Source organism: Alosa sapidissima, chromosome 3 (assembly GCF_018492685.1).
Source record: "Alosa sapidissima isolate fAloSap1 chromosome 3, fAloSap1.pri, whole genome shotgun sequence".
In the NCBI taxonomy this organism is placed as follows: Eukaryota; Metazoa; Chordata; class Actinopteri; order Clupeiformes; family Clupeidae; genus Alosa; species Alosa sapidissima.
Genome location: NC_055959.1, coordinates 24,654,285 through 24,666,487, shown reverse-complemented (window position 1 = coordinate 24,666,487; position 12,203 = coordinate 24,654,285). Strand labels below are relative to the sequence as shown.

Below are 12,203 nucleotides of genomic sequence, written 5' to 3'. Positions count from 1 at the left end.
GTTTCTTTCATCTATTGAGACAAAGATGTGTGGAAACAAACCACAGACACATATTCAAGCAGCTCATTCCTTTAGTGGTGCACCAAAACAAGCACTGGTTAATGCAATTTGGCGGTGCAATTCAGACTGGAGGATCATCATACACAGCCGGGCCAAACTATAATTTGGTGTTAATGTGCTATGACTCAAGGCACGGTATCTTAAAGCGCCTCTAATCCATGACCTTGCAATATCATCTCCTCACCCCCCACCCCACCCAACCACCCCCATTAAGAGCTTATTAAGTGCAGTGAAATGCAAATCCTCACGGAGCTCTACTCTGGCGTGCTGGCAGACACCCAGGCACACAGGCATGCATTACAGTGAATAGAGGACTGGCTGGCTGGCTTCTACAGACACTCAATTGGGTTTGCCTCGGTCCTTTCCCTTTTTAAATGCAAGCCTTTTAAGATGGCTGAGGTGCTCCTTGATGCGATTCAATGTAATGTAGGCTGGTTTAAAAAAAAAATGTCGCCGATCAAATGTTCTGGCTGGCAACACAGACAGACACATTCAGCTGAGTGTGAAATCAGGAAAATCATATTATCAATAGTGTCTGGAGCTGAAGCGCTCAGCGTGAAAGGAGGGGAAAATTGTATACAATCACTATATGATGAGGTATATGCTACATACAATTACAACACCCATTTTTTTCATATACTCCTGCAACAACAATTACTACTTAATAATTTGAGCAAGAACTGAAGGGAACAAAGAGACACATGTGGTACAGAGGACACTGTTCTCTGTCCTCTGAGGGAGTGTCAAAGCTCCCAAGTTTAAACAGAAACCAGTGGACTGATACCAATGGATAAATTCCCAGTGTGGCCCAGCTCACAGGTGCACATGAGGGGGACTGACTGATGGCTCAGGTGAACCCCAGGTGAATCTCCATCTGGCACAGTGGGGCCAGTAAGGTAGCACATGAAGCACATACACAGATGTTCCTGCGGTAGAGGAGCTGACTCATGAGATGCATTTATCAGGAAGGAAGATGCTTATAACGTCACTCACTGACAGATTTTTAGAACAAATGTTGTGTAGACCTACAATCAGTAAAATCAAGAACAGCAGCAACAACAGAATGAACTTGGAGATCAACAGCAGTTAATGAAGTATTTGTGAAAGAAGGTGATGAAATCATTAAAATCAAAACAAGGATTTGTTGTCATTCCAGAGCCTAAGAAAAATAACATCACCTGCCTTAATGATTACAGACCTGTTGCACTCACGTCTGTTGTCATGAAGGTGTTTAAGAGCCTAGTCTGCAGGAACTTAGGGCATATTACCCACCAATTCACCTACAGGGCAAATTTGGGAGTGGATGATGCAGGGTACACATTTCATTCTCCAACACCTTGAGGCCACATATGACCGTGTTCTGTTCTTTGATTTTAGCTCAGCTTTAAACACCATTATCCCTGTCAGGCTTTACAACTCTCTTTTGGCCAAAGGTGTTAATGCTGTACTGTGTCAATGGATCCTGAACTTCCTGTCCTATAGGAAACAATATGTCAAAATTCATAATCATGTGTCATCAACCAAGGTTCTTAACACCGGTGACCCACAAGGGTGTGTCTTGTCTCCTCTTTTATACTCTCCTTAAATAAACAACTGTATATCCCATTCAACAGCAGTCAAACTGTTAAAATTTGCAGATGATACCATTGCAGTAGGTCTTATCTCTGATGGTGATGAATCTGTTTTACCAGGGGGACGTGGAACAGCTGGTGAGGTGGTGCGAGGACAAAAATCCAATCCTCAATACTTCTAAAACCAAAGAGCTGATAGTTGACCATAGAAAGAAGGCAGACCAGCAACTCCCCCTCTCCATCCATAGCCAGATTGTTGAGAGGGTCTCCTCCTTCCGCTTCTTAGATACAGTACCACCGTACACCAGTCCCTCTCATGGGACCTGAACATAAGCAAAGCCCATCAGAGACTCTACTTCCTCCGTCAGCTGAGGAAATTTGGGGTTAGCCAGAAAGGCATGACATGATTTCTACCGAGCCGTTATAGAAAGTGTGCTGACCTTCTCTATCATGTCCTGGTACGGTAACGCGACCAGCATCGGCTGTGGTCTGCCTAGCATAGTCTCACACTATGACACCAGAATCACCAGGAAGGCTAGACACATCAAAACTGACCTCTCCCACCTCACGCTTCAGAGATAGCACCCACCTCCAATACAACACTTAAACATGGCTTAACGTTAATGTTTTTTCCCTGTGACGTACAGTACCGGTATGTGCTGTATTTCCTTACAGTTTGGACTGCCACCATTTTTATTATTATGGTATTATGTACTTGTGGACTGTACTTGTGGGGGGCCCTGCACTATGGATGCCCCACTGCACTAGGGTCATTCCCATTTGCCATTGCACTATGGACTGTTCCTACTGCACTCTGGCCTGTGCCAGAGTGTAATTGTGCAATTGTGTGGTACTGTATATGCACACCATTAGAAATTCCTATCAACTGTAATGTTGAAATGGTTATAATAAACTTGAACATTAGGGTAGGGGTAGGGATCGAATAAGGCACCACATTTCTGGTTGCATAAACACAACTGACACAATTCCTGCTGTTTCATTTCAAGGTCTTTTTTTCCTGTCAACACTGCTATGTCTATTTCATAAGAGCTGTTACTCCGTTGCATTGTACTACATACCGTCAGGTGTCTATTTTGAAATCCAGTCTATTTTTTCTGTGTCAAAAACTGAAGATGAGACAGAACTGTCTGGGGAGAAAATGGGCCATGGTCCTGTACAGAGAAGTGGGCCACCATGCTTTATAAAAAGACCAGCTTCAGCTCAGGTTCTAAATCGGGATGGAAAAGTTGACTGGAGTGAGTGTCCATTGTAAACCTCAAATTGCACAAAACAAAAAAACTACACAATGGTGGTTGTCATGATTATGATTGCTTTAATATTCCAGATTTAATATTATTTCTTGAAGTATCTGATAAACCAATTAAGTTATATCTCTGAAAAGGAATAGCTTCACAGTTTCATAAACAACAAAATATGTTCATCTGTCTTTTTATATACTTTTGAAATCACTGTAACAGATGATAACATATGGGTACAATTTTGAAGAACACTGATGGCAGAAGATGAAAAAAGGCATGGAAGACGATAACATTACAGTCTCTCCATACTGTTCGTCCTCCCCAAATCTTCCAGTGTGGAAATTTTAAATTCTCAACTTATTTTTATAAAGCGGCCAGGCGGTCAGGTGAATGAGCTGTCTCTAACCTCCCCTGATTGGGGGAAAGTAGATCAGCTTGTTCAGACACCCCCCCCCCCCCCCCTCCCCCAATAAAATAAATTTCCCCTGTGACCTAAGACAAGAGACAGCAAAACCATCCAAAAAATGAACGCTGGCTGAAAACGTAAAAGAACAAGGCAAATTATACCCGAAAGACAACATTCCATCAACATCTTTCCACTTCCATGAGAACTATTATTTTGCTATTAGACAATGTACAATTTTGTTGTTGATGACTTAAGCCCTGAAACTGCTCCTGATATGACCAGAGGCATCCTGTCAACAGTCCCACTGGAAACAAAATACTTCTGGGCCATTCTGTGTCTTGTGACAAAGTGGTAATAAAGCTTTTCTGTGTCATTACATACGCCTGAAAAGCAGCGGTGGTAGCCACAGCCCATAACAGCAACACATAGCAGGGAGGGAGAGTGAGAGTAAGAAATCTAGGGCACTGTTATCTTTTTTTCCTATGCAGAGAGCAGAGATTTGTGACCAGCAGGTTGGAGAGAGGAGACAGCGTCTCGAGTTTGGAAACGAAAGGCATTCCTGTTGACAGGGAGAATCCTTGGTCTCAACCTGCATCAAGGAGACAACAGACTGAGGGAACCCTTGGATGCCACAACAAAACAAAAACAAGAAAAGCAAAACAGACCAATAAAACACAGGGGAGTACTTGACCAACTTGGAAGGTAAACAAAAGCAGAGAAGCCATGCTGGAGGACAAAAAGACCAAGGTGAAGATCACATTCCTCATCATCCTCGTGGGGATCTCCTCCATGTTCGTCGCCATAGTGACGGACCACTGGGCGGTCCTGAGCTCCCGGCTGGAGCGGCTGAATTCCACCTGCGACACGGCCCACCTGGGGCTGTGGCGGCTCTGCAAGAAGTCCATCTTCATTGCCGAGGAGGACCACCAGGGCACCGCTTGTGGGCCCCTGAGCCTGCCTGGAGGTAAGGGCTTCTCTGAGACCCCACCGCCCAGACCCCATCCACCCCCCCATCCATCCACCCACCCACTCCATCCCATCTTATCCCACCTCGGTGGTTCTCTTAACCCCCATCTAATCACATGCCTACAGTGGGCTGGGGTAGGTTCAAATGGTAGGTGGCCTCTGCACTTACATCCTTTGTGTGGATTTTGTTCTGAATACTTGTTTGCATTTATTTTGAAAATGATGTAGGAACTCACAGATGATGATTATGCAGAGAGAACTCCCAGTATGACTAATTCACAAAGGACAACCAAGAATTATAATTAGCTATTTTAAACCTTTGAGCATGTGAAACTTTCATTGTCAGTGAAGAACAGATTTTATAAATCTATGTTTACCAAACCACATACATGTTAATGTATAATTCGTTGGTTAAATTATTAACATAACACATTATAACACAATGCAATTCTGGGTGTTTGTTATCAGGCTCTCAGTGTTTGAAATGCTTAAATGTTTCACTCAGCATGCTGTCTCTGCCCAGAAACTGTCTGAATGTTCGGCTGGACAGTTGATGTAGCTCCCTGTAGACCGAGTCCTCCAAAAGCTTGCTGTTACTGCCAGATAAATGATAATCAATACAAACCACCGCTTTGTCTTGACTCCAACAGAGTGGATTGGAGAGAGCGCAGTGACAGAAAGAGAGAGAGAGACTGAGAGAGAAGGGGGGGGGGGGCTGTGGATGCCTCTGTAACAAACACATCAGGCTAAACATCAGTCTGTCAGTTCCGCAGGTATACACACATATACATTCATACACACACGCAATCACCAGTAGCAGCAGATCAATACCTCACCTTCCCACCACCTGTGCGCCCTGGACCTTCTCACAGCTGATAAGCCTGAGGGGCAATAGAGTAACAAACAGTTCCATAACACGTGCAGTAGTATGCTGGCAGTTGACATTAGTCTCTAGACAGACATGTTTGGGATTGAGCCCTCTACCTCTCTCCCTTGGGGGCAGCCCTCACTGTGTATGGCAGCTTAATAATGACAGTCAAAGCTCTCTCTCACTCCCTCCCTCTCCCTCTCTCTCTCTCTCTCTCTCTTTCTCTCTCTCTCTCTCTCGCCGTGGCAGCGAGTCGCCTCTCCCCTCTTCCACCCCCACAGTATTAACTGTGGATTCCGCTTTGCCTCCATCTTTGAGGCCTTCGGGTTGCTTTTGATGCTGCCGCTACCGATGCTGTCAGTTTAGCCAGTGCAGTGTCTCAGTGCTAATGAGAGGGAATGAGGGGCCGCGCTCTGCACCGCTCCACACTACCATGGCGATGCATGATCGTCCACAATTGTAATTGCAGAATGGGATGTAAGGAGTTCTGCCTCTGGCCCAAGAGACAGAGAGAGCGGTTTCCATATAGACCCTTTCAACAAGGTAAACAAAAACAATGCTTGAACGTTCTATTTGGGCCCCAATCTACTTCCTCTGCATTAAGATAACATATGAAATGTTAAAACGGAAGTCTTGTGGGGCCAACTATGATGCTGATAATGGAACTCTCTTGAAAGGGTCCATAATCAGATTTAAATGCTGATTGTCAGAGTTGGAGGCAGGCCAAGCTATCATGTACCATTTCAATTACGGCGCCTTTGTGCTGTGAGAGCTACGAAGCTGGAATTACTGCTCTTGATAACATGCATGCTGTCATAACACAGACCCTCAAGTGCTCTGCAGGCTACGTGCAGAAGAGGATCTCTTGATGGCCAGAGTAGGAGGACACACAGATGCACCTCCACCAGGTGGCAGAAACAGCAGAGGGGCGACATGTTAGCACATCATTTACAGTAGTTTGCCAGCCAAAGGCGGGACCGGGCTAACCGGGCACTATTACACGATCCACCGTTGCATGTTACTTGCACGTTGGTCACAAGGCTTATGCGGTTCCGGACTAGTATCTCCCTGAAAGGAGATCTAGGTGAGCATGTCCAGGCTAGGAGATTAGGGCAAAATTACTGTGAATGAATATTCACAACATTGATTTATCACATGAACAGGAGGGAAAACCCAGAGATGACTGAATGAGGAACAAAGGTGGGGCAGGGCAGCTCCTCTGATAGTGGTGCGAGATGCTGTATAGATGTTGTGTTGCTGCTCTAACTTGGAGGTCCCCGTGGCCCGGGGTGGTAAAAGTTGGGCCCAAACGCTGGTGCCCCCGAGGAGAGCAGGCTCGGTGCTGACCCAGATGCGAGAGCTCTTAGCAGGCTAGCAGCTCCACTGGAATCCTCTATTCACATTGACCCAGAATCTGACGGTCATTCTGTATATATGTGTGTGTGCATGTGTGTGTCTCTGTGTGAGAGAGAGAGAAAGAGAGTGTGAGTGTGTGTGTGTGTGTGTGTGTGTGTGTGTGTGTTTGTGTGTGTGTGTGTTTCAGTGGACAAAATACACTCTAAAATGCTAAATGTACTGAATGTCAAAAATAGCCATAATAAGAGGTGGAGAAAAAGGAAAAAGGAAAAACATTTGTGGTGACCGATTTAGACCAGCCTCAGCAGGTCCATGTGCCCTGCTTGGTGTGGTGAGGACGACAGGCAGAGAAGACACAAGAAATAAAAACTTAACGTGATGAGTTGCGTTACTTCCTAATTGGCCTTCTCTTAGGAATAATTCCTGTCATTAACACACCTGTGGGGCCAGTGTTGTGGCCAAAAATATCACCTCCATTCTTCATTTCACCATTTCAAGAGGCACAAGCTATATTGCATGCACAATAAAAACAACAAAATGGGTGCAGGCACTGTGTGGGCAAATTACATTTGTCTTACAAACACAGGGATGGCCAAGCTCCAGACACCATGCTCCTGGCATGGATGTAGAATTTTGACCACTGACAGTCACTTGAAAACTGTTCACTTCCATTGCTAACCCTCAAATAAATCGGAATCTTTCTCAGAAAGCCATCATGTGTTACCCATGTAAAGGAAATTATACTCACTAGAGACAAGACTACAGAAAAAGGAACGAGACAATAGTGCCAATTCTATGTGGAAGACTTTCCATCTGCCTGAAATCTTGTTTTGAGAGCTATGAGGTTTTTCTGACTTGTACATCCTCGAGCTGACAAAAGGCGTTAATGACATGGCACTGGGAACAATACAGTCACTCTATTTCATTCTGAAAACAGCTCCTCTCCTTTCCATTCTTATGCATTACTCTTTTCACCACACCCCCACACTTTCTCCACTCCTGTCTTTCTTTCTGTTCTGCTCATTTCTGCCTGTTATCAATTCCATCCATTCCCTTAACTGTCTCTCCCCCCATAGCTTAAGTTATACAGCTGTTAAGACAAGATGGTTGCTAGGTTACCTTTGGACTGTTTTCTTTCTCTGTCATCCTGATAGAGATTCATCGTCAGACTAACAAACAGCTTCCCTGTTACCATGCCTGCACCGCACCCTCCCCCAACCCCCACCAATCTACTCTGAACTGGACCCCCCCCCCCCCCCCCCCATTTGAAAATGCAATTGTGCCTCTTTGAGCAACTGCCGGCACGTACACTCAAACACACCATCCATCCGTCCAGTCCCCTCCAACACATGATTATCTCCAGGACCCACATCAGGCTCCACAGTTCAGATGGGTCACTTTCAGGTTAGCTTAATCTGAGGGGTTCAGCAGGGACCTAAGGAATTCCACTGCACACCTGCAGGCATGTGCACACACAGCAGGAATGCTGACACTGATGGTGGACTATAAACAATGTTTTCTATAAATGTTAAATCTGCAACCAACATACAGAATGCTTGCTTACAGCACCTGTGATTTGGTCTGAAGCTGTTGCACTGCCTTGGCATTTAGCCTCTGCTACGCTATGTTTGCTCTCATCCTCTGTCCTCCACACACGTCCGTCCATGCATGCATATGCTGCTCGCCCATGCAGCGTGGTTGCCAGCTTCGCAAATGTCAGGCTGAGCCGGCCGAGTTTTTCCACCACCGCAAGCTGACAGCCATTAGCCACCCACCAGCCCCTCAGACTCCCAACAACTGCTCCTCACAACTCTGCTCTCCTCTGCAGCAGAGAACTGCTCCTACTTCAGGCACTTCACATCAAAGGAGGAGGCGGAAGTGTTTGAGTTAAACACACAGAAAGGTAGGTCGTGCCTCTAAGTCTTATTAATCCTGGTAGGGAACGAAAAGAAGTGAACATGTCAGTGCATCACTGACTCACGCAGCATCAATGGCAGTTAAATAAAACAAACATCAAAAGGGAGGCCAGGTTGAAGCACAGAAGGGTGGCACATAAACATAAAAAGTAAATAGATTCAATACTGTGCATCATTTATAACCAAACTGTTTATTTTGTGTAAAGAAGAATTCAAAATAGGCAACTTGACATGAATGAGCAAATAATTACCTTTGTAGAACATCTGAAACACAATGATTTGGTAGTTGCCATGCAAGAAGAAAGCAGGTTATTTTCTAGGAAAACAATAGCCCATTATAATGAAGTTGTCCACCACATAGATATGCTGGCTCTTGAGGCCTCTGACCCATAAACTTGATAATGGAAAGAATACAGGTATAGAGAGCATCAGAAATCTCGCCTGAAATATAGCCTATATAGACTTTGACTATCAAAGCAAATCAAAATGTTGGTTTTGGCTAAGAAAATAATTTCAGAGAAGATTCACAGATATCTGGTGGGGTGACTGATTGGAACCCCCCCCCCCCCCCACACACACACACACACACAATCTAGTTATGTTAGGAAACAAGGAAAGAGATGACAAAAGGGTAAAGGGATGGGACACCCAGGCTATAATAGGAGGATGACATCCATCCCCCAGCCTAATAGAACCTCTAGATTGCTGAGTCAGTTTGCACCCTGTCTGATCCCCCTCACTCACCAGGCTCACCTTTAAAATGCTTCGCATGAACACAAATCCTTCTCACTCAGACATCAAATGGCAGACGTTAGGGGTATCATTTCTGAGATAATGTGGCCACAGCAGCTGAGCCACCATGCTGTTTGAGGACAGGTCAGAGTTGCACTGACCTCTTTCTGCTGTGGATCAGGGGGAGACTGAATGATGGCAATCCTTAAACAGGCTCTTCGGAAAAATCCTCTCTGAAAAAATTCTCTCTGGGGCAGTGCTTCCTCCTTCCTAAATAAGATAAACGATAAAAAAAGGGAAAAAGCCTGTCTCAATTCTCTTAGAATTAAGAGACCCCAAACTGCCACCATGAATTATTTGGGTTTAGTCTGATCTACATGTGTTAATTTGGTCATAAAAAGTTAAACACTTCAGTTCAGTACCCTAACAAAGAAGCCTGTCACTGTCTCTTATTTATGAAATACATATCAAAGTACGTCAGCTCTCAAGGACTGGCAATTCAGGTATTTTATCAAGGTATTTATGAAGTGGCTTATAACTCTGACTGTCATTCCTGGTTTCCAGAGTACAATCTCTCTGCTGCGGCAATCGCCATCTTCAGTCTGGCCTTCATCCTCCTGGGGACAATGTGCCTCCTGGGTGCCTTTGGGAAGGGCAGAGATTACCTGTTGAGGCCATCTGGCATGTTCTATGCCTTTGCAGGTGGGATACAGGGTACAGCACTGCACTGATGCATTGGTCAAGTGGCATCAAGAATCAGAGGGGGGAAAAAACATAACTAGCCAATGAGAAAGATCTTTTTTCACTGACATTTTCAGACTTACAGTCTTTGGCCCAATAGAAGTGGAGAATCATGAGCATGAACATTGTGTGAAGCAGTTTTAACAAATGGAAGGAAACAGAAAAATAAGCTTAAAAACTTGATGAACTTGCCACACACCTTGCTTTCCACAGGTCTCTGCATAGTCATCTCCGTGGAGGTGATGCGTCAGTCGGTCAAGAGGATGATCAACAGCGAACTGACCATCTGGATGGAGTATTACTACTCGTGGTCCTTTGCGTGCGCATGCTCAGCCTTCATCCTCCTCTTCCTCAGCGGAATCAGCTTACTGCTGGTGTCCATGCCACATATGCCCCGTAACCCCTGGGAGACATGCATGGATGCCGAGCCTGACACCATAGACTAGTCTCACTGAGGCCAAGTCAGGAAACTTCACTTCCTTCTCTTGAAGGAGGCCCCGTGCAATTGCTGTCTTTATGCTAAATCTGCTTCTCTCTGGTGCCAATAAAGTCCACCTCACTCACCTGAAAATACATTGGAAATAACTAGCTATAACTTGCTAGTATTGTCTCACTCCTCTCAGAACTTGAAAGGTGTAATTAGTTTAGAAATGCTCATTTGTATCTTTTTTTTCAGTTCAGATCATGGAGCTTGATAGGTCAGCCTGAGTGTGTATGAAATGGGGGAGATCAGCATTCATTTTATCATCTAATAATAGTAGTAATAATAATAGACAATACATCTATTTATAAAAATGTAATTAAAAGTTCAGTGCATTTCTTGCAGTGACTTATTATTGTTGTCTGTACTGAGCTGTTAACAATAAACTGAATAATAGTTTACAATGTTCATTCCATTTGAGAGGAACACTGCACAGATTTGACTATTTGTTAAATCATTCCCATGTTAAACACCACTTAAGTTTATGTGATGTCATTAAGGGTATGTGAGTCATTAGAGCATGTGTATACAAATGTATCAGAAATCCTTTGCATTTAGATTCTTTTCAATAGAGGTATAATGTAGAAGGCATCCACTAGCTAAATTCATGTCTGTCACATATTAATTCAAGAAAAAAGAAAATCACAACACTAGCACTAATAGTCAGTAAGTGCAGTAATTTTTATTAAAGATAAGCCATAGTAAACCAAGTGAAATATAGAATATGTCAAGTGTGTCTCATGCACCTTCCCTCTTTAAGAACACAAATGTTGAGAAGCAAGTCTGTCAGACTCACAATGGCAGAAGACAACAACACCATTCAGTCATTCAGTGATGGAGAGAGAACACCGTTATCATCTCAATTTTTTTTTTATCTCGCACAGGTTACAAACCCTCTCTTAAACTGAGACAAACAAATGGTTCTTGACAAAGCTTTTACTGTCAGTCAACAGCAGTGGAAGGACCCCCCCCCCCCCCCATCAGTGGAAGTTAAGATGCTGGGCCTTACAAGATTGATTCCCCTGCAGAAGGCACAGAAATGCCTATATAGCTCACAAGACAGACAGCTACTTTACTCGTGTTTTACAGAAAATATGAAATAAAGTATTGTTGCACTAAAATATGCCCTTCGAGAATCTTGTGTGTTTTCAGTGTTCAGTGTGGGAATGAAGACAGCAAGACTCACTAAGGGGTAATAGCTGTAACAATCTGCTGACCCTGTGGGATGTGGCTGATACAGTTACAGAATTGAGTGAAGAGGAAACATGCTCAGACCTGCTGATGTCCATGCAGTGGCTCCATAAGGCTTTTCACATTATGCTGAGCGACACCCAAAGGCATGGCACAGGTGTCGGATATGGGGAGGAGAATAACACTGAATAAGGCGCACAAGCATAACTTACAATGCTGACAATGTGAAAATCAGTGTCCTTTAAAACACTATAAATCATTAGAAGCTGCTAAATTATTGCCTGACTTGGCTAATAAGGAACTTAGCAACACTATCATAATTTGACAGTAGCATCCCTCAACATACTACTATTTTTGATGTCTAAGTGCTGAAATCTGTTTCAGGCCAACTAAATCAGAAAAACAAAAACGTAGAATGAAGCCTTGGTCATACTGTATAACGTCAAAAGCATCAGATTACAGATTTAAATAAAAATTATTCAAATGAATAGAGAAATAACATCAAGTGGAAATGCCCACTCTGCGTAAGAGCTTATGAACAAAATCCACAAATGAAGCATTTGATGTCAAGATGCCCAGTGGATGTGTGAAAGTGCAACATACATATGGGGAGTATTCCAAATGACACCAAGATCCATGCACAGCCTGGTTAGGTG

At 44.0% G+C, this 12,203-nt stretch overlaps 1 protein-coding gene across 2 annotated transcripts; it reads left to right on the top strand.

Annotated features, from left to right (window-relative positions):
- The first annotated feature begins 3,821 nt into the window (after positions 1-3,821).
- Positions 3,822-12,088, top strand: cacng1b (calcium channel, voltage-dependent, gamma subunit 1b). Of its 2 annotated transcripts, none has more exons than XM_042085121.1 (4): positions 3,822-4,260; positions 8,318-8,389; positions 9,699-9,836; positions 10,089-12,088. In XM_042085121.1, exons 1-4 carry the CDS (start codon positions 4,020-4,022, stop codon positions 10,319-10,321), a joined length of 684 nt encoding a protein of 227 aa, XP_041941055.1. In that variant the 5' UTR covers positions 3,822-4,019; the 3' UTR covers positions 10,322-12,088. The 2 variants fall into 2 exon arrangements, with proteins under 2 accessions (XP_041941055.1, XP_041941054.1); XM_042085120.1 differs by having other exon boundaries at positions 8,315-8,389.
- The last annotated feature ends 115 nt before the right edge of the window (positions 12,089-12,203 follow it).

Excerpts from the sequence above, each read along its gene's own strand:
- cacng1b (XM_042085120.1), top strand. The coding sequence starts at position 4,020 with ATGCTGGAGGACAAAAAGACCAAGGTGAAGATCACATTCCTCATCATC. Across the intron at positions 4,261-8,314 it reads GCCCCTGAGCCTGCCTGGAG|CAGAGAACTGCTCCTACTTC; the intron begins GTAAGGGCTTCT and ends TCTCCTCTGCAG. Across the intron at positions 8,390-9,698 it reads TGAGTTAAACACACAGAAAG|AGTACAATCTCTCTGCTGCG; the intron begins GTAGGTCGTGCC and ends CCTGGTTTCCAG.